At 45.0% G+C, this 27,549-nt stretch overlaps 1 protein-coding gene across 2 annotated transcripts in view; it reads right to left on the bottom strand.

Annotated features, from left to right (window-relative positions):
- The window catches only part of LOC133759224 (cytochrome P450 20A1), a 63,718-nt gene extending 38,602 nt beyond the window's left edge, over positions 1-25,116 (bottom strand). The window contains exons 1-4 of one of the 2 annotated variants that reach the window (XM_062190172.1): positions 24,969-25,116; positions 16,992-17,041; positions 14,509-14,675; positions 10,303-10,445 (exon numbers count right to left, since the gene is read on the bottom strand). In XM_062190172.1, coding sequence (XP_062046156.1) covers positions 10,303-10,445; positions 14,509-14,675; positions 16,992-17,041; positions 24,969-25,040 — 432 coding nt within the window. In that variant the 5' untranslated portion in view covers positions 25,041-25,116. Of the gene's footprint in view, positions 1-10,302; positions 10,446-14,508; positions 14,676-16,991; positions 17,042-24,968 lie in introns of those variants that run through there. The other variant, XM_062190178.1, reaches the window with a different exon arrangement.
- Positions 25,117-27,549: the final 2,433 nt, after the last annotated feature.

Raw genomic sequence — 27,549 nt, 5'->3', positions numbered from 1 at the left:
AACTTCTAGAGAGGTAAGCTTCTGGTACAGTGATTAAGACATGGCTTGGGAAGCCCAAACCCCATAAACAAGAGACTGAGCTAGGGTCACTGCTCTGTCCCCAATTCCAGCTTCTTCCTAATGTGTACCCTGGGAGGCAGCAAGTGATAGTTCAAGAAGCTGGGTGACTGCTACCCATGTATGGGACACAGCTTTGAGTTTCTGGCTCCTGATTGGCCTGGTCTAGCCCCAGCTGTTACTGGCATTTTGGGAGTGAACTAGCAGACAGGAGATTCCTGTCTCTCTGTCTTTCAAGTAAAATTAAAGACATGTAAACAATTAGTAAGCTTTAATTTACTCCGAGTAGCATGATGAACTCTTGCACTGTCTTTCCCAGGATACGAATCATCCTTTCATCCCACATTGTATGTTGTATGTGATAACATATCAGTTATCACATCAACTATCGTGGTGTCTGCTGTGTTCAGTTAACCTTTGTCTTACTTAATAGTGACCTCAAGCATAAAGTAGTGATGCTGACAATTCAGATTGCCAAATGGAAGCCATAAAGTGCTTCTTTTAAATTATTATTATGAATTTTCATTTCATTTGAAAGACAGAGAAAGCTTTTAGGGAGCAGATGAATAGATGGGTGCTCTGTGTATATATCTTAAAAAATAATTTAAAAATTAGATATACACCCATTATATGACCCAAACATTCCACACCTAGATCTCTGCCCAAGAAAAATCAAAGAAGCTATAAACACAAAGATTTGCATATGACTATCAAATAGCACGTTTGTTTGTAATGAGCAACTGTATACAACCCAAAATTACGCCAATAGGTAAATGGATAAATGGTGGTATATCCATGCAAGAGAATACTACTTAGCAATAAAAGGAGTGAATTATTGCTATAACCAACATTATGAATGAATCTCAACATAATGATGCTTAGAAAAGCAGAAAAACAAAACATACATACTGTATGATTCCACTTACATAAAATGCTAAAAATGTAAACTAATTTTCAGGAACAGAAATGAGATCACTGGGCACCTGAAGGTGATGTCAAGAGGCAGGAGAACAGAGCATAAAGAGGCAAGAATGAGATTTGATAGATATGCTCACTGTCTTGATTGTGATGATCAAAACTTGAATCACATACTTTGAAAATGTACACTTTGGAAGAAAGTGCTTTGTCTATCAGTTAAGACAACTGTGTCCCACATCAGAGTGCTTGGATTCAGTTCCCAGCTCTTGCTAATGACTAAGGATTCCTGCCAGTGTACACCCTGGGAGATGGTGATGGCTCAAGCAACTGAGTTCCTGCCTCTGACACCGGAGACCTGGATTGAGTTCCCAACTTCTGACTTTGGCCCTGTCCCAGCCCTGGCCATTTGCAGGCATTTGGAGAATGAACCAGCAGATGGAAGCTCTGTCTCTCCACTTCTTCAATAAATAAGTTTTTGAAAATGTTCAGTTTATGGTATTTCAGTTGTTTCCCAATTTAATAAACCTATTAAAAAATGGGGGACAGCAATCTTATACAAATTCTTTCACAATAAACAGGAGGAAAATGCATTCCTCCTCCTATTGAAGCTACCGTAACCCTGGCATCAAAATCTGACAGAGGCATTAGAAAAAAAGAAAATTATAGGCCAATTTCCCTCATCCACACAGAGGTTAAATCCTTACAATAAATAAGCAAATAAAATCTGGCAACACATAAAAAGTAAAAGTAGAGGCCGGCATTGTGGCTTAGTGGGTTAAGCCACCATTACAATGCCAGCATCTCATATCAGAGCACAAGTTTGAGTTGTGGCTGCTCTGCTTCTGATCTAGCTCCCAGTTAACATACCTGGGAAAGCAGCAGCAGATGGCCCAAGCACTTCAGGCCCTTACTACCCATGTGGGAGACTTGGATGGAGTTCCAGGCTCCTGAGTTCAGGCTGGCCCTACCCTGGTGGTTGCAGATTTATTTGGAGAGTGAACCAGTAGATCGAAGATCTCCTTCTCCCCCTTTCTCTGTCCCTAACCTTTCAAATAAATAAAATAAGTCTTAATAAAAGTATATCACTATCAAGATCAATAATCAATGATCTAAGCATCTATCTCGAAGCTAGAAAAAAAGTAGAAAATTAAAACTAAAGAAAGTAGATGAAAGGAAATGAGAAATATAACAGTATATATAACCTGAAGTAGGGGCCAGCACAGTGGCATAGTGGGTTAAAGCTGCCGCCTGCAGTGCCTGCAACCCATATGGGTGCCAGTTCAAGTCCCAGCTGCTCCATTTCCAATCCAGCTCTCTGCTATGGCCTGGGAAAGCAGTATAAAATGACCCAAATCCTTGGGCCCCTGCACCCAAGAGGGAGATCCAGAAGAAGCTCCTGGCTCCTGGCTTCAGATTGGTGTAGCTCTAGCCGATGGGACCAATTGGGCAGTGAACCAGTGGATGGAAGACCTTTCTCTCTCTCCCTTTCTTCCTCCCTCCTTCCCTTTCTCCCTCCCTCCCTGCCTCTCTCTCTTTCTCTCTCTCTCTGCCTCTCCTTCTCTCTGTGTATCTCTGACTTTCAAGTAAATAAATAAATATTTTTTAAAAATGGCACTGCATCCTTCAAGTAATTTTTCCTCTGCCACCTGGCATGATGCTGAGCTCTCCTAGTAGGTGTGAGAGAGACATTTGCTGGAGGAAAGGGTACTGCTTCCAGGCTCCCCGTGCTTGCTCAGCTGGCTTCTGCAATGTGTACAGCTTTCTAGTGCCAAGCTCCTGCAGTGTGCTGGAAAGCATTCTTCCACCAGCCCTCCCCGTGATGCTTCTGAGGCATCCATCTCCTGCAGCACTCTAGCCTTTTTGGTGCTTGGCTCCTAACACTGCACAGCAGCCAGCTGCAGGGACGAGCCAGGAGCCTGCCCTGCCATCTCTCTCAGACCACCGTGCCTCAGGTGAGACACATCCTCCAGGACAGCTTCCCTTATTACTCCAGAGGACAGCACTTAGTGGACGGATTTCCAATAGGTTCCAGAAGGCAGATTTACAGCAAGTTTCACTTACATGGCGCCACAGAAATGTCTCTGCCATCCACAACTGTGGTCTCTCCAAAGCGTCTGGAGCTCAGTCCTAAAGAAAAGGATCTTGCAACGGCCCTCGAACCAGCTCCAGATTCGGTAACTGGCCCATGTATTTGCAATGCTATTCCTTAGAAGATTGTTTTCTTCTGACCAATCTTTCACTATGCCAGTCCTTTGGTACTATTCTTTACATCAAACTTTCTCTTTTCAATTAATTGTGTGCTTTCTCTCTCATAGTTGGTCTCACCTGTGGGACACAGGTATCTTAGCCACTAAGCTAAACAGCTACCCCTAGAAGTAAAGTCTTTGTAGATTATCAAGTGAAGATGAGGTTACTGAGTGGACCTCAATCTAACAGAACTGTATTCTTATGAAAAGGGAAATCTGGACACCAAGACAGACAGGGAGACTGCCTGGTAACATGAAGACCGAGACTAAGCATCCAGCTACAAGCCCAGGAACACCAAGGGCTGCCAGCAAACTGCCAGTGAATCGGAAGGAGACCCAGAACAGGTTGTCCCTTGGAGTCTGGGTTTTTCAAAGAAATAAAGCCAGTAAGAGATATATATGAGTATGAATCATATGTAGGGTTATACAATATCTATATATCATAGACATATAAAGAAACAGGAGATTTATAATAGGAATTAGCTTACACAATTACGAAGTCCAAGAAGCCATACAATTTGCCATCTGAGAGCTGGAGAACCAGCAAAGTTGGTGGTAAAATTCAGGCTGAGTCTGAACGCCCAAGGACCAGGGGAGCCAAAGGTGTAAATCCCGGTTTGAGTCCAAAGGTCCAGGAACACTGAAGCCTGAGGACCGGAGAAGAAGGATGTGCCAGCTCCAACACAGAGAGCAAATCCATCCCTCCTCCACCTTGTTTCTAGTCAGGCCCTCAACAGATTGGATCAAGTCCACTCTCACTGGTAAGGCTGATTTTCACTCAGTCTACGATCCAAATGTTAATCTCTTCCAGAAACACCTCAGAGGCACACCAGAAACAATGTTCTGTCAGGTATCTGGGCATCCTTATCTCACCCAAAGTAACCATCATATAGCCCTCAGAAGGAACCAATACTTGCTGACACCTTGGACTTGGGCTTGTGGCCTTCAGAACTGTGACATAACAAATCTCTGTTGTGTCAGTCACCAAGTTTGTGGTATTTTGTGACAGCAGTCCTAGCAAACTAATACATCGCCTTAAAATTAGCTTTCCAATAATGCCAATAAATGCACATTTTTGCCTTCTTTAAGGTTTTCATTCTAATCCATATTACAGATTTCTCATCAACATTTATTTACCTAATTCTCTATCATTAGACATTGAGGTATTTACCAATTATAAACAATGCTTAAATGATAATCGTTGTAGTTGTATATATATATATATATATATATATCTATTTGCATTTAGCTTCTGAAGATGTGCAATTGCTAGGTTAAGAAGTAGTCATTTTAAGCTTTTGACATATTGTTATGCTGCCAAGAGAAAGCTTGTAACAATTTACATTCTTATCAGAAGTACAAAATGCCCATTGCCCACACTTTTGACAGCACTAAGGACTGCCATTTTAAAAAACTTGTTGGTCTAGGCTGGAGCCGTGGCTTAACAGGCTAATCCTCCGCCTTGCAGCGCCGGCACCCCAGGTTCTAGTCCCGGTTGGGGCGCCGGATTCTATCCCGGTTGCTCCTCTTCCAGACCAGCTCTCTGCTATGGCCCGGGAGTGCAGTGGAGGATGGCCCAAGTGCTTGGGCCCTGCACCCCATGGGAGACCAGGAGAAGCACCTGACTCCTGGCTTCGGATCAGCATGATGCGCCGGCTGCAGCGGCCATTGGAGGGTGAACCAACGGCGAAAAGGAAGACCTTTCTCTCTGTCTCTCTCTCTCACTATCCACTCTGCCTATCAAAAAAAAAAAAAAAAAAAAAACTTGTTGGTCTAACATGTAAAAAATATTTCAACATGGCTTTAATTGGCTTATTATTTTGTTAATTATTGGTACAGTTTATATCTGTTTCATGTATTTAACGGGCATTTACATGCCTACTTCAATGCATTGTACATTCACTGCTTTAGTCCAAGGTCTGCTTTTTTTCTATAAAAAAGATTTATTTATTTGAAAAGACAGAGTTAACAGAGAAAGAGACAGAGATCTTCCGTCTGCTGGTTCACTCCCCCAAATCACAACAGCCAGGGCTATGCCAGGCAGAAGTAAGGAGCCTGGAACTCCATCCAGGTCTCCCACATGTTTGGTAGGGGTCTAAGTACTTGGGCCATCTTCCACTGCTTTCTCAGGCACATCAGCAGGGAGCTGGATTGGAAGTGGAGCAGCTAGGATGCAAACTAATACCCATGTGGCTGTTCCAGGTGGTGCCTTAACCAGCCCAATAAAGCTATTTTTAAATGGAATCCAGAGTACATATTTTATGAATTGTAAATAAGTGACAGAGGGTGGGCAATGTGGCACAGTGGGTTAAGTTGCTGCTTGTGACAACTGAATTCCATGTGGGAGTACCAGTTCAAGTCCTGGCTACTCCACTTCCAATACAGCTTCCAGCTAATGCATCCTGGGAAGCAGCAGATGTTTGAGACCCTGCTACCTGTGTGGGAAACTCAGAGGGAGTTCCTGGGCCTGGCTTCAGCCTGACACATCCCTAGCTGTTGAAGGTATTTGGGAGTAAACTAGCAGACAGAAGATCTCTCTGTCTCTGTCACTCTGCCTTTCAAGTAGATGAAAATAAATTTTAAAAATAAACATTAAAAAAAAGAACACTGGGGCTGGCACTGTGGCATAGCAGGTAAAGCCTCTGCCTTCTATGCCAGCATCCCATATGGGTGCTGGTTCGAGTCCCAGCTGCTCCACTTCCAGTCCAGCTCTCTGCTAATGGCCTGGGAAAGCAGAAGAAGATGGTCCAAGTGCTTGGGCCCCTGCACCCACACAGGAGACCTGGAAGAAGCTCCTGGCTTCGGGTCGGCCCAACTCCAGCCGTTGCAGCCAACTGGGGAGTGAACCAGCGAACGGAAGACCTCTCTCTCTCTGCCTCTCCCTCTCTCTGTAACTCTGACTTTCAAATAAATAAATAAATCTTTAAAAAAAAACACACAGGTAATTAAAAGAATAAAATGAATGGTAAATAGTCAAAGATTTTTCTGGTAACCTTTTCTTCTGAGACAATACACAACAGATAGAAAAAAAAAAAAGCTACAAATGGTTTTCTAAATAGAAAAGCTTACTCTTGGGACAATACATGACCCAGTGGATATTTTAAAAGAGCCTGTCTTCTCATAGCAGATCATTGGTGACTAGTTAACTAACAGGTAAAACCTGTAAAGCCTATGCTGGTCAAGTTCTTTATTTTATTTATTTAATTTATTTGACAGGTAGAGATGTAGACAGTGAGAAAGAGAGAGAGAGAGAGAGAGAGAGAGAGAGAGAGAGAGAGAGAAAGGTCTTCCTTCCATTGGTTCACTCCCCAAATGGCCACCACAGCCGGCACTGCGCCAATCCAAAGCCAGGAGCCAGGTGCTTCTTCCTGGTCTCCCATGTGGGTGCAGGGGCCCAAGCACTTGGGCCATCCTCCACTGCCCTCCTGGGCCACAACAGAGAGCTGAACTGGAAGAGGAGCAAGCAGGACTAGAACCTGTGCCCATATGGGATACCAGCGCCGCAGGCGGAGGATTAACTGAGTGAGCCGTGGCGCCGGCCCCAAGTTCTTTATTTTTTTGAGCCACGACTATAGATATTTTGTAACTAATACTGTCACTTGTATCCCATAACTGAGTTACGATTTGCTCATCGCTTAATCTATTCATTTTGCAATACTATACAAACAATGCAAGTATTATAGATGATTCAACAGCATTTTCTATAGGAATACACAGAGCAGTATCACTACTAGAGGATTAGATGAATCCTTTTCAGTTTGTGAATCCTGACTACATCTGGTGCAAAATTTTTAAATTACTATTTATTCTAATTTTATTTGGAAGGCAAAAAGGCCAGAGACAAAGAAAGATCTTTTGTCCACTAATTCAAACCCCAAATGCCTGAAAGAGCCAGGGCTGGGCAGGCTGAAGTCAAGAGCTGAGAATTCAATCCACGGCGTGGCAGAGACCTAACCACTTGAAACATCATCTGCCAGCTCCCAAGGCGCACACTAGCAGGGAGCTGGAATCAGCAGAGCCAGAACTTGAACCCATGCCCTCCACTAGGGGGTGCAGGAATCTCAAGCAGTGTATTCACTGTGCCAAACATCTGCCCCTGGAGAGAATTTTAATGAGCTTTATTTGACAGTCAGTTCAGTATTACTACTACTTGTTATTGGGAGAAATTTCCAAGAAATGACATGCTTTCTTTTCCTAATAGACTTAAGAGTATCTCTTCAAATTTTGTCTCATGTGACAGACATACATTTACATGGAAACTAGGACTATCTGGTACTAGGAAGAATGTTTCTGTGCTGGAACATTCATTTATCAGGTATATTTATGTATGGAACATATTAAATATATAAACTTAAAGACTCCACAAGCGGATGCTATTAATCTTATGATGCACCTTAAATAAGCATAAAATTACAGATATCTTCATAATGTTCACATTAAAATATTACACTAATTTCAACTAACACAAAACTGTATGACAGAAAAATAAGGCCAAAGATAAAAATAAATCGAGAGGCATTTACAATTTAACATGTAAGATTTTAAATATGTATGTTACATAAAAAGAAAAAATACAAAGTTTCTTTTTGAAAAAAGTCTTTAGGTAATTATTCAGTAACTACTACAAAATTATTAGAATTTCCGAGAAGTGATTTTTAATTCCACCTTATATTAGGATACTCTAAGAGTTGTTTAAAAACCTAGCCAAGCAAACCTATAAAGAGGACAAACCTATAAAGAGGCAAAATGGCTTTGTGCTAAGTGTATAAATTCTGGGTCAAATTCTAATCCTACTGCTATTTATTACTGGCTGTATGAAGCTGGACAAGTTACTGAACTATTCTGTTTCCTTTTCTTTATCTGTATAAAGGGAAAATAATACCCATCTAGGAAAGATCCATCTCCAAGGATTAAATGAGCTAATAACACAAGTTATCAAAGCAATTAACTCAATGATTTTGGCATTAATATTATTACCAAGCTGTCAATTAAGTAGATTCTGTACAACAGCCATGGATTCCAAAATTTAGAGATACTTGATTTAGGTAGAATTTAGCCCCAAATCACAGGAAAATATGAAATTGAAGCACACAGAAAAAAGAAGCTGAACTCACAGTTTAAAGATGAGGTTGAGGCCTTGAAGCAAAGGTAGTCAGAGCAGGAAGGAGCCAGAACTCACAGGATGAAGCTGAGAGGATTAGAGTCTTTAGAGGATTTAGTCAGAACACAGAATGACGATCTGTTAACAAACAAAACCCCAAATGCCAAAAAGTTTATTGCAGCAATTCAAGCTTACAACTTACATGTGTGTGTGTTTTAAGATTAATTTATTCATTTGAAAGTCAGCATCACAGAGAGAAGGAAGGAGGGAGGGAGGGGAGGAAGGAGGAGAGAGAGAGACAGAGAGAAAGAGACAGAGATAGAGACAGAGAGAGATTTCATCTGCTGGTTCACTCCCCAGATGGCCACAAGGGCCAGCGCAGAGCCAGGCCACAGTCTCCCACATAGGTGCAGGGACCCAAGCACCCGGGCCATCTTCCACTGCTTTCCCAGGCCTTTTGCAGGGAGCTGGATTGGAAGTGGAGCAGCTGGTACAGGAAGAAGCTCCCACATGGGATGCCAGCATCTCAGGTGGCAGCTTTACTCCCAGGGCCACAACTTGGGTCCCAGCATACAACATACGGTGCTAACTCTGGTAAACAGCACTGTTCTAACCAGCCTTAAAGAGTTCATTGGTAAGGGGGAGAAGGCTGCCCTGACAGCATCACTCTTCAGTAACATTATTGCTGATTAATCATTTAATCGCTATTTCAAAGTAATGCTTAAGTGTCTGGCTTATGCTGTAATACTGACAACATAAAAAGCAGAAACAAATTTCTCACATACAGGCCCAGTCAAGTAGCCAAAGCTTGTAAACATTATGGCAAAAGCATACATAAACTGAGAAATAATTTTTCACCTGGAATTGCCTTTGACAGGAAAAGAAGAAAAAAGGCCGGAAGTTTAGAAAACAGAGCCTGTGATAAAAGATTAAGGAAGGGGCTGGTGTTGTGGTACAGCAGATTAAGCCACTGGCTATGACACCAGCATCCCATATCAGAGTGTCAGTTTGAATCCCAGCTGCTCTGCTTCTGATTCAGCTCATGGCTAATGTGCCTGGGAAGGCAGTGGATGATTGCCCAAGCACTTGGTCCCTGTCACCCATGTGTGGCCTGGATGGAGTTCCAGGTTCTTGGCTTCAACCTGGCCCAGCTCCCCCACCACTAAGGACATTTGGAGAGCAGATAGAATGTCTGTATCTTCCTCTATCTCTGTCAGTCTGCCTTTCAAACAGACAGACAAATTTTTTCGATATTAAAGAAGTTAGGAGCTGGTGTTGTGTGGCCAGGTAAGCTGCCACTAGCAATGCTGGCATCCCACATCAAAGTGCTGGTTCAAGTCCCAGCTACTCTATATCAGATTCAGCTCCCAGCTAATGCATGTGGAAAGCAGCAGCAGATGGCTTGAGTACTTGGGCCCTTGTACAGGCTCCTAGCTTCAGCTTACCCACACCTGGCCATTACAGCCATTTGGCGATCTCTCTCTCTGTCACTCTGACCTTAAAATAAATCTTTTTTTTTTAATATTTATTTATTTATTTGAAAGGCAGAGCAACAGAGAGGCAAAGGCAGAGGCGCTGGGGGGTGAGGGGAAGAGCGAGAGTGAGAGAGAGAGAGAAAGTCTTCCATCAACTGGTCCACTCCCTAAATGGCCACTACAGCTAGACCAGGGCCATCTGAAGCCAGGAGCTTCTTCCAGATCTCTCACGTGGGTGCAGGGGACCAAGGACTTGGGCCATCTTCCACTGCTTTCCCAGGCCATAGTAGAGACTGGATCAGAAGTGAAGCAGCTTGGACTTGAACTGGTGCCCACATGGGATGTTGGCACCCCAGATGGTGGTTCTACCCACTATACCACAGCTCCGGCCCCAAAAAGAATCTTTTAAAAAAGAAAAGAAAAGAGAAGCAAAGACAGGCGACAGAATAATTTCTAAAAAAATTATTAAATTGTGGAACACAGACCAAACTACTAATCACCTTACCTTTAGCAGGAGAGTAAAATTCTTCTGCAGAGAATCAGTCACACCATTTTCATACAATTTTTTCCTCATGTGGTTTTCACTTACACTCTCCCCTTCAGACTGATACCTTAACAATGACTTCAGCATGGTTTCAAAAGGATCCGCTGAAACAGATAGAGTAAACATTTCTAAGTGAAAACAATCACTTGTTAAGTGTTTCCAGCAAGACAAAGAAATCAGGGAGGTAAGGTTTTCTAGCTGACAGCATGGTCTTTCCTTCCACAATTCCTTTGTCTTTCCTAAGGATGAAAAGTCAATGGAAACTGGCAAGAATGCAACACCTTGACCAGGAATTGCACTACAAGTCATTCATACTTGTATGAGATTTCTTCCAACACAACTATAGTATCTTTGAATTAAAAAAAAAAAAAAAAGGCCCATTCCAATGATGTTAAAGCCATTAAAATGGACAAATTCATGTGTGATTGTCAGGCATTACAGTTCAAATGAGCTGAGTTCAACATTTCTTTTCTTTCTCCTTCATTCTTTTTTTTTTAACAAATGTTTCTTTTATAACCATATTGTTCTATCTATCTTTTTCTGCCAAACACACACACACACACACAAAATATCACTGTAAACAACTCAAATACGAAAAAGAAAAAAAAGTAAAGTTTATCCTAAAGCTCAGTACACAGAAATATATTTTATTATTTTAGCTATTTTTAAATATGTAATTTCTTAAGAAAGAGAGACAGACAGGGGGAAAATATCTGTCAGATTTCACAAAGAACTACAGGCCCTTGGTTTCAGAGCACATCTCTCCACCTTAGCACAATCATTTTATTTTTTTTTACAGGTAGAGTTAGACAGTGAGAGAGAGAGAGAAAGGTCTTCCTTCCATTGGTTCACCCCCTAAATGGTCACTACGGCTGGCGCTGCGCCAATCCAAAGCCAGGAGCCAGGTACTTCTCCGGTCTCCCATGCGGGTGCAGGGCCCAAGGACTTGAGCCATCCTCCACTGCCTTCCCAGGCCACAGCAGAGAGCTGGACTGGAAGAGGGGCAACCGGGACAGAATCCGGCGCCCCAACCGGGACTGGAACCCGGGGTGCTGGCCTGCAAGTGGAGCATGTGGCGCCTAGTACAATCATTTAAATAATGTTCACACTCTTCCCTTGCTCCCCAACTCTGGCCTGGAAACACCACAGGAACAAAGATCACGTTGGGTTTTATCTGTCATTGCATTCCCTGACAGCGCCTTCTTTGCATGTTGCGGAAAGGTGGGTGATCAGCATTAGCACAATCTTGAACCTCCCTGCCTGGCTTCAAGTTCTCCGTCCTCCACCAATTAGCTGTGTGACCCCAGGCAAATGACTTACCTTGTCTGCCTCTCAGTTTTCTCTTCTGTAAAGCAGGGACACATAACATCGCCTTCATACAGTTATTATGGGCACTAAATATTTTTTTTTTTTTTTACAGGCAGAGTGGATAGTGAGAGAGAGAGAGAGACAGAGAGAAAGGTCTTCCTTTTTGCCGTTCACCCTCCAATGGCCGCTGCGGCCGGCGCATCTCGCTGATCCTAAGCCAGGAGCCAGGTGCTTCTCCTGGTCTCCCATGCGGGTGCAGGGCCCAAGCACTTGGGCCATCCTCCACTGCCTTCCCGGGCCATAGCAGAGAGCTGGCCTGGAAGAGGGGCAACCGGGATAGAATCCGGCGCCCCAACCGGGACAAGAACCTGGTGTGCCAGCGCCGCAAGGTGGAGGATTAGCCTGTTAAGCCACGGTGCCGGCCTAAGTTAATATTTATTAAGGGCTTAGAACAATGCTGGCATAAAATGACTGCTACTTGTAATGCTACAAGTAGTCACACATAAAAATAAATTCAGATCATTATATTAAGGCTTGGAGGTATTCTTTTATTCAGCAATTGATAAAAATTTAAGTTGCTTCAAGTTTTTATTATAAATACTGCTAATATGCATCTTTTCTCATTTATGTGATTATTAACTTAATATAAACTCCTTAAGATGTTATTAAGTAAAATGTCATTATCAAAGTTCTCTCTAGAAAGTCTGCACATTTATACTCCATGTTTCCACATTCCCTCCTCCACAATGAATTCTCCCAATATTTTTCATATCTTCTAGCTACTGAGATATAAATCTAGTTTTTATTTGTCCCCAACTGGTTATTAGTGAGGCAGCAACCTTTTCATTTGTTTGCTGGCAATTTTTTTCTTCTTTCTTAATTTTCTGCCTATTTTTCTACAAGAGCATTTTTTCTTATTAGTTTTTATTTTACTAGTGGTAAAAAGTTTTCCTATCTCTCTTTTTCCACAGTGTCTTTTTATTTAACAGAAATACAGCAATCAATTATCAAATATCATGTGTAATAATGTGTGGCCAACATTTTCCTATTTCTATTCTTCCTTTATCAAGCTGTTCTTTAATTACACTAAATTTTCCATTTTTCTATAGACAGATTTAGCTATCTTGGGCTTTATGGCTCCTAGATCTTGGGTCATTGAAGGATAGGGTTTATCTACATGACCTCTTGCCAAAATAACCATAATAATGATATTTAACATGGTTTTTCAATTACTTCAATGAGTTCATATTTTAATCATTTAGAATTTATTTTGATTGGGGCCAGTATTGAGACACAGCAGGTAAAGTTGCTGCCTGCAACACTGGCATCCCATGCGGGTGCCGGTTCATGTCCCGGCTGACCCACTTCTGATCCTGCTCCCTGCTAATAGCCTGGGAAAGCAGCAGAAGATGATCCAAGTCCTTGGGCCCCTGTACCCATGTGGGAGATCCAAAAGAAGCTCTTTGCTTCTGGTTTCAGCCTGGCTGTTGTGGCCGTCTAGAGCGTGAACCAGTGTCTGGAAGATCTCTGTCTTTTTCTGTCTCTCTATCTTTCCCTCTCTCTCTGTAATTCTTTCAAATAAATTTTTAAAAAAAAATTTCTTAAAAAAAAGAAAAAAATTAATTTGATAGGCCGGCGCCGCGGCTCAATAGGCTAATCCTCCACCTTGCGGCGCCGGCACACTGGATTTCAAGTCCTGGTCGGGGCACCGATCCTGTCCCAGTTGCCCCTCTTCCAGGCCAGCTCTCTGCTATGGCCAGGGGAGGCAGTGGAGGATGGCCTAAGTGCTTGGGCCCTGCACCCCATGGGAGACCAGGAGAAGCACCTGGCTCCTGCCATCGGATCAGCGCGGTGCGCCGGCCGCAGCGTGCCTACCGCGGCGGCCATTGGAGGGTAAACCAATGGCAAAAAGGAAGACCTTTCTCTCTATCTCTCTCTCACTGTCCACTCTGCCTGTCAAAAAAAAAAAATTAATTTGATATAAGGACAGGGATTGAGATTTATTTTTTCCAAAATGTTCACTAGTTTTCCCAAAATGTATTATAACTTTGTGTCTGTCACAAAATGCTATGTTTAACAAACATCCTTGATTTGTCACCTGAACTACCTATTCTATTCTGTAAATCTCTCTAGTCCTATCACAGTACAAGATATTTAAAATTAATCTAGCTGTGTAATACATTATCTGAGCCAATGTTACAATGTTAGAAATTTTTCCCTCAGGGGCCAGCACTGTGATTGGTGTAAGTGGTAAAGCCACCACCTGTGATGCCTGCATCCCACATGGGTGCCAGTTTGAGACCTAGCTGCTCCACTTCCAATCCAGCTTCCTGCTAAGGCACCTGGGAAAGCATTGGAGGATGGCCCCTGACACTCACATGGGAGACCCAGAAGAAGTGCCTGGTTCCTGGCTTCGGACCGGCCCTGCTCTGGCAGTTGCAGCCATCTGGGGAGTGAACCAGCAGATGGAAGACCTCTCTCTTCTCTGTCTCTCGCTCGATCTCTGTAACTCTGCCTTTTAAATACATAAATAAATCTTTATTTTTTTTTAAGTATTCCCTCAGTTGGATCTCTTCTAGATTTTTCCTGGCAATTCACATACATTTATTTACTTTTCCAGATAGAATAGAAAACTATTTTTTCAGGTTCCCAAAAGAACCCGGTTGGGATTTTAGTGTATATGTCTATAAATTAAAGAAATAATTATAATACTAACTTCTTAATTGTGGTAACGAATATAAAAAACATTAGCACATCCCTAGCAATAGCATAGAACACTGAATTAAGCATTGAACAATGGATAGTTCTTTATCTTTTCAAAGATAAGGATCAGAAAGTTAAAAAGAAAATCAGACTTACATGTCTTGTTGGGATTGATATGCTGCTTTAGTACATCCACGGTGCCCAAACTAACCACGAGCCGTCTGCCAAACCAGAAAGAGACCACGGGCCCAAATCTCTCATGCAAATTAACGAGGAACTCATGCAAACTTCCACTGTTCACAATATCTGGAAGGTTACCATCTCTGATAAAAGATTAACATTTCACAAATTATTAATTTAACTTGGAAAAATAAGAAAAAAAACATGGCTTATTCTGAATTAACTGTCTTAACAGATAAGTACAATGGCTCAGGAAACTCAAATTATTGTAAAATCCAAAACTCAACTATATGCCTTCTCACCAAGCTTTTAGTCATATTGGGAATATCTGGTATTTTCATTTATTTAATTCTGAAAGGCAGAGACAGAGAAATAGAGACGGAGATTTCCCATACACTTGTTCACTCCACAAATGCCCGTAACTGAGCCACTGGCCTTGGCTGGGCCAGACCAAACCTAGCAGCCAGTAACTCATTCCAGGTCTCCAACGTGAGTGGCAGGAACACAGCTACTTGAGCCCTCACTCCTGCTTTCACAGGGTACACATTAGTGGGAATCTAGAGTCAGGAGAGGAGCTAGGACTGAAACCCAGGCATTTGGTCATGAGATACAGGTATCCCAACTAATGTCTTTTTTTTTTTTTAACTTTTATTTAATGAATATAAATTTCCAATGTACAGCTTATGGATTGCAATGGCTTTCCCCTCCCATAACTTCCCTCCCACCCACAACCCTCCCATTCACATCAAGATTCATTTTCAATTCTCTTTATATACAGAAGATCAATTTAGTATATATTAAGTAAAGATTTCAATAGTTTGCACCCACATAAAAATACAAAGTGAAACATGCTGTTTGAGTACTAGTTATAGCATTAAATCAAAATGTACAGCGCATTAAGGACAGAGATCCCACATGAGGAGCAAGTGCACAGTGACTCCTGTTGTTGACCCAACATTTATGTCTTAATCACTGTGTCAATGCCCATTCTAGGTTTGCCTGATATTTTGAGAAATCGTTAACTCTTTAAATCGAATAAAAAAACTACACAAGGTACATCTGACTTAGATCCTGAAAAGCTACCCAACTTCAACAGCACCTCATTCTGAGATAGCAATGGATATTATCATAGGCCAATTTGAAAATCACCAGATCAGCAATGGTAATTTTTCTCTTTCCTTCTATCTTAACTTTGTTTTTAATTTTTCAGCCTTCTCTGGCAACAAAAAGCAAGTAAAGATTTTTATTTATAAAGCCCTCCTTTCTGTTCTGAAGAACGTTTAGGGGGCCAGCACTGTGGGGTAGCAGGTTAAGTTGCTTCCTGCAACATCGGCATCCCATCCCATCCCAGCTGCTCCACTTCTAATCCAGCTCCTTGCTAACGTGAATGGGATAAACAGCAGAAGATAGCCCAACTGCTTGGACCCCTGCACCCACCTGGGATACCCAGAAGAAGCTCCTGGTTCCTGGCTTTGGCCTGGCCCAGCCCCAGCCATTGTGGCCATTTGGAGGGGGGTGAACCAGCAAATGGAAGAGCTCTCTTTGTCTCTCCCTCTCTGTCTCTCCCTCCCTCTCTCTCTCTCTCTGTAACTCTGCCTTTCAAATAAATAAAATAATTTAAAAAAAAAAAAAAAAAAGAACATTTAGGTAGGGGCTGGCATTGTGGTGCAATAGGTTAAGCTGCGGCCTATGACTCCAGCATCCCATATGACCACAACTTTGAATCCTGGCTGCTCCACTTCTGATCCAGCTCCCTGCTGGAAAGGCAGCAAAAGATGGCTGAATTGCTTGGTCCAACCTGCCACCCACACAGGAGACCCAGATGGAGTTCTAGTCTTCAGGTTTCAGCCTGACCCACCCATAGCCCTTGTAGTCATTTGAGGAGTTAATGAGTGGATGTTAAGATCTCTCTCTGTCTGCAACTCTGCCTTTCAAATAAACAAACGAATCTTAAAAAAAAAAAAAAATAGAAGAAGAAGAAAGTCTATCTAGGCAGTATGCACAGAAATAAACTAAGACTAAACAAAGGAATTAAATAAGATAGGTACTCTAAAAATAGGTGTAGTTTTTTTTTAATTTTTGTTTTGGTTAACTTATTCTTTTAAAAAACAGATTTATTTACTAGGAAAGAAGAGTGATGGAGAAAAAGTGAGAGACCTCCTGCTGGTTCTCTTCCCCAAATGGCCACAACAGCCAGAGCTAGACCAGATCAAAGCCAGGAGCCAGGAGCTCCTTCCAGGTCTCCCACAAGGATGGCAGGGCTCAAGCACTTGGGTCATCATCTGCTTCCTTCCCAGGTAGCAGGAAGCTGGATCAAAGTGGAGCTGCTGTGACATGAACTAACATTCAGATACAGAATGCCAGTATAGCAAGTGGTGCACCACAATGCCAGTCCCTATGGTACAGTTTTGATACCAAAAATGAAGAGTTGTTTCTAGTTTATTTTAAAAATTACTCACTTTTCTTCAGTTGGAGTAAGTCCTGGAATTCCTGCAGCTTGTCTGGAAGCCTTAAGGACAAATTAAAAAATAGTTTAATGTAATGAATTATCATATATACTTTAAATTAGAAGTATTTTTAAGATTATTTTTATTTAAGACACAGAAAGCTCCCATCTGCTGATTCACTCCCCCAGTAGTCACAACAGCTGAGACTGGGATAGGCAGAAGTCAGGAGCCAGGAACATAACCCAGGACTCTCATATGGGCGCTGAGAACCCAGTTACTTGAGTCATCACCACTACCTCCTGGGGGCTGCATTAGCAAGCAGCTGGATTCAGGAGCTGGAGGCAGGAACAGAACCCGCGTGCTCCAATGTGGGATGCAGCTCTGCCAGCCACCCACAGGGGCAGATGTGTTTTATCAAGACAACTGCACGACCTTGAACAAATGGCTTTCCAATTCAACTGAATCTAAGGAATTACCTCTGTATTAAAATATTTTTAAAATACGGGTTCTTTGCATGGAAAAAATTTGCCTTAATAACCCTATCTGTGAATTAAACTAAAGTGCTTGAAGAATTTAATATCCATTCTACAATACATACCAAGTATATTTTTCCTTTTTCTGATTCTACATATGGTACCAGTTGGCTTGACTTAAAAAAGTCAACACCCATGCTTACAATACCTTCACTTCTGAAATAATCATGCTTTTTTTGATCAATCTGCTAAAATATTATTGCTATGTTCTGAATATTTTTGTGTTCCCAAAATTCATGTTGAGACTTAATCCCTATGTGATGAGATTATGAGGTGGGAGCCTGTGTATGATTAAGTCATGAAGGAAGGTCCATCTGAATGGGATATTATAAAACAGGCACAAAGGAGCTTGTGTGCCCCTGCTACCAAGTGAAGACACAGCAAGACCGCACCATCCATGAACCAGGAAGTGCGCCCTCACCAGAAACTTACTGCCCAGGCTCCAGAACTAGGAGAAACAAATTGCATACACAAGCTACTCAGATGATGTTATTCTGTTATAGAAGCCCAAACCAACTGAGTCAATGATAGTCATCTTTTGCTTTAGAACAGCCATCTCTTACCAATGCATGCCCACTAGCCAGTGAGACATCTGGCATATGAATACATCAAATGATAGAATAATGCATGGCAAACCACTACAATGATGTCTAAGGAATGAACTTTGGGAACATTTGGGAAATTTTAACGTTAAACAATTTTGTACTAGGTTTATGTTTGCTGGGGTTTGGGGTGTTATTTTTTATTTCACAATAAGCATAAAACCTAAAACACTCTATTTTAGAATCAATTCTGAAATTTGTTAATGATTTTGACTAGCACTAATCAGAGTTTTATCTATTTGGTATTCTGCCTTTTTTCTATTTAACATTATATATAAATAAATATTTGGACATTTCATCAAAATCACTTTATTGCACTGGCATTGTGGTATAGTGGGTAAAAGCACCACCTGGCGATGCCAGAATCCCATATAGGTGCTGGTTCCAGTCCCTGCTATGGCCTGGGAAAACAGCAGAGGATGGCCCAAGTGCTTGGGCCTCTGCAGCCACATGAGAGACCCAGATGAAGCTCCCAGCTCCTGGCTTCGACCTGGCCCAGCACTGGCTGTTGAGGGCATCTGAGGAGTGACCAGCAGATGGAAGACCTCTCTCTCTCTGTCTCTTCCTCTCTTAATTCTGTCTTTTTTGAAAAATTGCTTAATCATTTTCCTATTATATTGCTGTAAAATATCTGGCCTAGTTCCTTGGTTTTACTATTATAAGCAAGGCTATGAAAATCTTAGTACAACTTTATTTAGTCCTCTTGTTTTTCCCCTATTGGGGTATGCGCCCCTAAAATAATATGGGTTGAATTATACTAACTGAAGAGATTTCTATAATTTCTACAAAATACTACAAGATTATATCTAGGCAAAAGTTTGTGTAATTTCCTTTAACTGATTACAATGAAAGCTACGATGTATAATTTTATACTGTACACACTGTCAATATAATACTATAAATAGTGGGAAAAGGAATGAGAAGCCCTATATTTAAAAAAAAAGATAGGGGCCAGCGCTGTGGCGTAGCAGGTAAAGCTGCCGCCTGCAGTGCTGGCATTCCATATGGGCACCAGTTCAAGTCCCCACTGCTCCACTTCCGATCAAGCTCTCTGCTATGGCCTGGGAAAGCAGTAGAAGATGGCTCAAGTCCTTGGGCCCCTGCACCCACGTGGGAGACCCAGAAGAAGCTCCTGGCTCCTGGCTTTGGATCGGCACAGCTCCGGCTGTTGTGGCCAACTGGGGAGTGAACCAATGGATGAAAGGCCTCTCTCTCTCTCTCTCTCTCTCTCTCTCTCTCTCCTTCTCTGTGTGTAACTCTGACTTTCAAATAAATAAATAAATCTTTAAAAAAAAAAAGATAAAGTCAGTGTCATAAAAAAAAATCTAGCTTTTATTTTCTAGGCTAAACTTATTAATGGCTAAACAGTTTTGTGATTTTTAAACATGCTAAATTGATGTCATCTATTTTCTCTTCCTCCTGAAATTACAGTAAAATAAAAGTAAAAAATTATGAATAGAGAATGGGAGAGGAAACGTAGTGGGTGAACAATTCGACCAAGCTCTTCCAAGCGTGATGCTCTTAGTGGGGTGATTCACTGACAAGCAGACAGTCCTCTGCTCTGGGCCTGCCCTAGAGGAGACAGGAGGGCAGACAGGCCAGAAGGGAAGACGTAATAGTGGTCCACTGGAAAGAAGCCCATCTTCCGTATCCGAGTACCTGAGTTGGAGTGCTGACTTGCTCCTGATCCTACCTTTCTACTAATGTGGACCCTGGAAGGCAGCAGGCGATGGCTCAAGCTAAGTTGGGTTCCTGCCACTTACGCGGGAGACCTGGACTGAGTTCCCAGCCCCAGGCTTCAATCTGGCACAGCCGCAGCCATGTGGGCTTTTGGGATGGGAGATCTCTTTCTGCTTCTTAAATACAAAAGAGAGAGAGCGATAAGACTTGAGTAATTAACAAAAATTCTGTATACAGATCCCTTAGGCCCCCTAGGAGTGCTGTTTCGATGAAGGAGACTTTGAGACACTAGATTTAGGAACAACAGCCTGAGGAGTGTTGACAGCTACAATGCTAATGGAAAGCTAAAGCCAAGCTGTTAATTAAGTGTGGAGGTACAACAGAGGTTTTTTTTGTTTTTGTTTTTGTTTTTTTTTAATTTTTTTTTTTGACAGGCAGAGTGGACAGTAGAGGGAGACAGAGAGAAAGGTCTTCCTTTTTGCCGTTGGTTCACCCTCCAATGGCCGCCGCGGTAGGTGCACTGCGGCCGGCGCACCGCGCTGATCCGATGGCAGGAGCCAGGTGCTTCTCCTGGTCTCCCATGGGGTGCAGGGCCCAAGGACTTGGGCCATCCTCCACTGCACTCCCTGGCCACAGCAGAGAGCTGGCCTGGAAGAGGGGCAACCGGGACAGGATCGGTGCCCCGACCGGGACTAGAACCCGGTGTGCCGGCGCCACAAGGCGGAGGATTAGCCTGTTAAGCCACGGCGCTGGCCTCAGAGGTTTTTTTTTTTAATGGATTGACTTATTTATTTGAAAGTCGGAGTTATGGGGAAAGAGGAGACGAGACAGAGAGAAAGAGATCTTCTACCCACTGGTTCATTCCCCAAATGCCCTCAATGGCCAGAGCTGAGCCAGGCCAAAGCCAGGAGCCAGAAGCTTCATCTGGGTCTCCCACATGGGTGCAGAGACCCAAACACCTGGGCCACCTTCTGCTGCTTTCCCAAATGCATTAGCACAGAGCTAGATCAGAAGTATAGCATCTGGGACATGAGCCGGTGCCCATATGGAATGCCAACATCATAGGCAGCAGCTTGACCCGCTATGCCATAACACCAGCCCCTAATAGATTTCAAACAAACAAGGTCTTATAAAATGTTTTCCTTTTTTATATTTTTTACAATGCTTTTAGGTTACCTATTTATTTTTTGAAAGAGTTACAGAAAGAAAGAGAAACAGAGAGAGTGATCTTCCATCTCTGGTTCACTCCCCAAATGGCTACAATGGCCAAGGCTGGGCCAGACCGAAGCCAGGAGCTTCTTCCAGGTCTCCCACAGGGTAGCAGGGGCCTAAGCAAGCATCCTGTGCTTTTCCCAGACCATTAGCAGAGAGTTGGATCAGAAGTGGAGCAGCTGGGACTCAAATCAGCTCCCGCATGGGATACCAGCCCTGCAGGAGGCAGCTTTACCCACTATGCCACAACAGTGGCCGCATAAAATTTATTTTTTATGCTTACTTCCTTAGAAAGCTACTGGAAAAATAACGTTCTTTAACAAAGAAAGCGACAAAGCGAGAGAGAGAAAGGTGCGCCATTTGGCAACCAGGAAATGAGAGACTACAACACAGGTATAAAGATTCCCCCACAATGATGGTGAAGGGACAAGAGCTGCGAAGAGGATAGAGATGGTAGCCAGCACTGACCAGGCAAGGGTGATCCAGGGCTCCAGAATGGATGTCTTCAGGGGAAACAGATACAACTCACGCGTTTGACTAGTGGGACAATTTCACTGAGTGGTGTCACGACAGGAATGTTGAAATATTTGGGAAAAAAGTGCTGAGAGGCAGGTGTGAATAAGCCCTGCTGCTGTGCAAAGAACAACGCCACTCCCTCCCTCCACCGCCAACCCAAATCTGTTCCCGGCAGCTACAGCTCTCCTGCTTTTCTACATCTACATCTGCAACAGGCAAAACCCTGGAGACTCCAATCTCCCCAGTAACTGTAATTCTCACCTCTACCACTGCCTCAGTACATCCGGGACAATGTTCTTACCTTTTTCACGACTCTTTCTGACTCTCCCCTCAAGGTCCAGACGCCTACTCCTACAGAAGTTTATCCTTTTTTCCTGACCCTTTTCTCCCTGACTCAAACCTCTACCCTACCTCAGCCATTACTGGCACAGTTACACACTAGCTTTTATTAGTAACTTCTTACACCTCCCAAATCGTCATTTCAAGCATCCACATCTCTGACAGCCTCTTATCTTTCCTTCTCAGTATTTCTGATATTCTAAACTCAAAAATATTCCTATCCCAAAGGGACAATTTGCCCACCCACTCATATCAAGACAGCTTAGATTTCACCGACTGCCATTATAACCATTCCTCTGTGAGTTCCTTCCACTCCTTTGCCCCAATTGTTTTGTCAAAATAAATCAGGCAAATTTCCAATGCTCAGTCACTTCTGCCCTGGATTCCCAGAGACAGAGAAACACACTATCATGCCAACAAGTTTCACTTTAAGTTCACAAACCTCAAAGCACAAACTTCACACATTTCCCTGCTCCACTTACTCTCCTAATCTTCTAAATACTACCTCACTCCTCCTCTCTCTTCAAACCCTGTCTTCACCAATGACTGATAATCTTGCTTCTGTTTTGCTGAAAAAATAAATGCAAGCAGGAAATAACTTCCCCACTGTCTGCCTACATCTTGATTTCATTCTTGAAGTGAGAGTGTGTGTGTGTGTGTGCGCGCGCCTACATTGTGCCCTTACAGCCCCCTTGCCTCTACATTCTGGACAGATTCTCTATGCTTCCAATGAAAAGTCCCTCATTCCTCCACAAAGTCCCCTCGCCTCCCACCTACACAAGAACATGGCTCCAAAAATGCTGTTTCTGACGTCATCAAGTTTCTCTTCATGACGTGACTGCCCTGACCAGCACATGAACACCTTTCTTGCCTCCCTACTTGTCAGCCACCTACGTGGTATCTCTAAACCCACCTTCTGTTTATCACCCATGCCATTCCACTGACAGCTGCTCTTCTGAACATCATCACTGTTACTCAACTCTCAGGCCTTAACTGACCTGACAAGTTTGCACATTAGACTTAGCCAATCACTCTAAACAGGGTGGGCATTTGGTGCAGCAATCAGAACACCGTTTGAGATGCCCACATCCCATATCGGAGGCCTGGGCTGGAGTCCCTGCTCTGCTCCCGTTCCAGCTTCCTGCTAATGCACACCTTGAGAGGCAGCAGGTGATGGCTCAAGTAGTTGGGCCCCTGCCACCTGCAAGGCACACCCAGACTGAGTTTAAAATCCTAGCTTTGGTGTGGCCCAGCTCCAGCTGTTACATGCATTTGGGGAGTGACTGAGAGCTAGGAGGTCTCTCTCAGGCTTTCTCGCTCTTCCTTTCAAAGAAAATAAGCAAATTTTTAAAAATAATCGGCTTCCTTCTAAATAGCTGGCTACTCCTTAGCTGGCTTACTCCTTCACTGGCTCCTCTTTCTCTTCCCAGCCTCTAAATAGCGCGAAGTCCAAGGTTTGGTCCCTGGGCCTCTTCTCTCCCTTGTCTGAATTTCCTAGAAAATGGCAACAAGCTTTAAATACCATCCATACACTAACAGCTCCCAACGTTACTCCCTCCAGCCGGACTTTCCCCTTAAACTGGACTTACATAACCAATTATCCACATATATCTTCACTTGGATCTAATTCCCCCAACACAAAACTAATCAAAAACCAAAAACTGAACCCCTGGCTTTCCCTGCACTCAAGCCTTCCTTTCAGCCTCCAGCTACAAAACTGGTTTCCCTTGATGCCTCTCTCACCCTTCACATGCAGACACTGGGAACTCACTGGCTCTGTATTCACAACGAACTACTTCTCACCCTCTCTGCCACTGCCACCCAAGTCAACACGATCTCTCACCAAAGTGATTATACAACATCCTAACCACTCCGCCCGCTTCCACCCTTACCCCAGGCCCTTAAGTATAGGCAGAGAGGAATCGCCTATAGGCTGGTTCGCTCTCCAAGCCAGGCAGAAGCCTGAAACTCCATCCCACGCAGATGGCAAGCACCCAACTACCTGAGCATTCACCTGCTGCCTCCCTGGGACCACATTATTAGGAAGCAGGAATTGGAAGAGGAGGCAAGACTTGAACGAAGGTATCCCAAGGGGTCTTAACCACTAAATCAAACATCCACCTCACCCTCTTCTTAATACACCAGCCAGAATGATTCCTATAAAACTTATCCAATAAAATTCTATAGTAATTCTCTTAAATGTCAAACGTCACTCATCTGTTGAAACCCTCCAGCGGCACCTGCAGGTCCAGAAACTGGCCCACAAGCCACTTCCCCAGCTCGCTGCCGGGTCTCCTCCTCCCCCTGAGCTCGCCCTCCCTGGTCCCCCGGCTTTCGAGGTCCCCAGCAGCATGCTTGCTTCCCTGAGGGTTTGCCTTTGCTGCTCCCTCTGCCTACACCGCTCTGTTCCGGATCTGAATCGCTTGCACCTTCGCCTTCTGCAGGTCTCCGCTCACATGAACCCTTATCTCTTGACAGCCACCCCCCATTTTACTTGCCCCCTCTTTGGGGATGACCAACAACCAGGAGATGCGGAGATGAAGCCCCGCAAAGGCCGCAGCGCGTGGCTCCGGCAACAGCGCCTCCACCTGCGACACCCCAGAGGCAAGACCAGGACCGCCAGCCCTTTGGAGCAGGGCAATGGCCAAACTGCAGCCAACCAGAAAAGCGGACGACACAAGCGCCGGGGAGGGGGAAGAAAGGAGTGGCGCGTTCTGGCATGTCCTCCCAGACACGCGAGAAAACTGGCATTTGGGTGTGGCTGGTTTATTGTCAAAAAGCGCCTGCAAGAGCGCTGTCAGGGGCGGGCGCGCTGAAGCCGGCCCGGCCCGGCGAGCACCAACCCCGCGGCCCTCCCGCGGCAGCGCGGGCTTTCCCCCCACGCAGCCCACGCAGCCCACGCAGCCCACGCAGCCCACGCAGCCCACGCAGCCGGAGGGGTCTGCAGCCGCGCAAGGCGTCACGTGGTCCTGCGTGCGGGCCCCGCGCGGGAGCTCTCGCCTCAGCCCCGCCCCGCTGGGGCCCGTGGCCAGCAAGTCGACGTGGATGCGGGAGAGAGGGCGGCGGGGGCTGCGGCCAGCGCCCCTGAGGGCCGGAGAGGCAGTTACCGGGTAGAGGTAGAGCACCGCTCCCACTAACGCCAGCAAGAAGGTCACGGCGAAGATCGCGAAGTCCAGCATGTTTCCCCGGCCCGGGAGCCACGTCTCGGATCCAACGCTCGGCCAGCCGCGCCTCTGCCTGGCCGGTCTTGAGGAATTAGCGTGTGGGCGGAGACAGCGGGCGCGCCCGGCCAGCGAATGGGCCGCCGCGGGGCGTGACCGAGGGCCGCTGACCGCGGGGAGAGCAATGGATCGCCGAGCAGCGGGCCGCGGGCCGCTAAGCTCAGCCTGAGGCGGCCACGGCCGTCAAACGCGAGCCTCGTGTGCCGAGGCCGCGTTACGGTGACTCGAGTTCCGAACGCCCCCCGCGACTCGGGAGCGGAGTTGCTGGCCAAAGCAGAACCCAGGCTTCTAAGAAATGCTAGGAGTTGACCTTGCTCTGCCCCGGGCGACACTTTTTCTAGTGGGTGTAAGGTCGGACTCTCCAAAGACTGTGTGGTGCTCGGCTGAGAGGACCCGCGTCGAGGTCGCTGGGTCAACGTCGTCCCGGAGCTGGGCCTCAGCGAGCCCGCGGGGGGCTCCTCTCAGCACTTAGATCTGAGTGGCCGCTGACCCGAGCACCCCTAACCTGGACGGGGCAGTGTCTGGCGAGCACCCCCAGACGCTCTCTTTGGCGGAACCATTCCTGTTCGAAGTCCTTGACGCTGGAGCGCAGTGGTGGATAACATTTGCCAGCTCTGCCTGCTCTGACTTGGGCATTTCTAAGCTTTCTCTTCCGTCGATGTAACACAGTGTTAATACCGCGCAGATTAGAGACCTTATGAATAGGTCAACACTTAGCAGGTGCTGGCTGCGTCAGCATTTTGCATTCGTTTCTCTGGGCAGAAAAAACCTGGGGCCCAGCCTTTCGGCCTCACCGGTGACTCAGGAGTTTTGACCCCGTGATAGAAGGCGAGGCCTTACTGCCGCTTACTGCTCCATGTAGCGGAAGCGTCCTCAAAGTCTGCATGGACTTCCTGGCTTTAATAACACCGAATGTCAAGAACGGGCAGCAATTCAGCAGGAGAAATCATTCCAGCTTGCATTTTAGAGCTCCTATGATAAATGGCTGTTACATAAGCACGGAACATACCTCACGGAAAATGCCACCGTTTTGGCATCTATAGCAAGTGTAATGAAACATGGAGACTTAATATTTCATTTGGCAGAGATCACGCTATAACAATCAGTTATTTATTTATGAGGCGGAGAGTTACCAAGGGACGAAGACACAGAAACAGCTCCCTCCTGCTGGGTCGCTCCTGAGCCGCTCTGCAGCCAGGAGCAGGAACTGCAGCCGCTCCCACAACACCCGTGGCCCCTGAGGTGGGGACTCTCCCCCGACGGCCAGTCCTCTGAGCACTCTTCTCTCCTTGACCCTTCACACCTAGGAGAGCCCGTGGTTTTCCCTGTTGCTAATCTCCGGTTATTTCAACATCTCCCTGATTCCCTTAGCCTTTTCCACGCCTCTGAATAGAATTTCTTTATTCAAGTGTTTTGAACCTTCTGGGTCAGTGAGTGACTGTTTGCTGTCAGATCTGATTCTGGTTGACACAGAGCGTGACTCCCCAAAACAGTTCCACAAGATGGAATTCCAGGATGAAATTAAACGCATTTGGCAACCTGTAATGAGGTCCATTCTTTTTTTCTTTCTTTTTTTTTTCTTTTTTTTTTTTTTTTTGACAGGCAGAGTGGACAGTGAGAGAGAGACAGAGAGGAGAAAGGTCTTCCTTTTGCCGTTGGTTCACCCTCCAATGGCCGCCGCGGTTGGCGCGCTGCGGCTGGCGCACCGCGCTATTCCGTTGGCAGGAGCCAGGTGCTTCTCCTGGTCTCCCATGGGGTGCAGGGCCCAAGTACTTGGGTCATCCTCCACTGCACTCCCTGGCCACAGCAGAGAGCTGGCCTGGAAGAGGGGCAACCGGGACAGGATCGGTGCCCCGACCGGGACTAGAACCCGGTGTGCTGGCGCCGCAAGGCGGAGGATTAGCCTAGTGAGCCGCGGTGCCGGCCTCTTTTTTTCTTTTAAGAATTATTTATTTATTTCAAAGGCAGAGTTAGGGAGCAGGAGAGACAGAGAGAGAGAGAAATAGAGAGAGAGAGAGAGAGAGAGAGAGAGAGATCTTCCATCTGCTGGTTCACTCCCCAAATGGCTGCAGTGGCTGGAGCTGAATTGATCCGAAGCCAGGAGCCAGGAGCTTCATTCAGGTCTCCCACATCCACGCAGGGGCTCAAGCACTTGGGCCATCCTCTGCTGCTCTCCCAAGCACATTAGCGGGGAGCTGGATCAGAACTGGAACAGGCGGGACACAAGCTCGTGTCCATATGGGATGCGGGCAATGCAGGCAGCAGTTTTACCTGCCAAGCCACAGCACCGCCCCGAGGTCCACTCTTGATAGTTTGTGGCATGCAGTGGCATGGGGCAGTCAAGGAATTGTTGATGACAATGGAGATGATGAAAGACCTGTGGGGTGGATTGCTATACTGGATCACATTGTAAAGCTTGTGAATACAAAAAATACGTTTAAGACCTTGAAGTAAAAATTCCCAACAT

The sequence above is a fragment of the Lepus europaeus genome, chromosome 1 (genome assembly GCF_033115175.1).
Source record: "Lepus europaeus isolate LE1 chromosome 1, mLepTim1.pri, whole genome shotgun sequence".
Classification (NCBI taxonomy): Eukaryota; Metazoa; Chordata; class Mammalia; order Lagomorpha; family Leporidae; genus Lepus; species Lepus europaeus.
The sequence above is the reverse complement of the archived record's forward strand: the minus strand, read 5'-3'. Positions and strand labels throughout refer to the sequence as shown.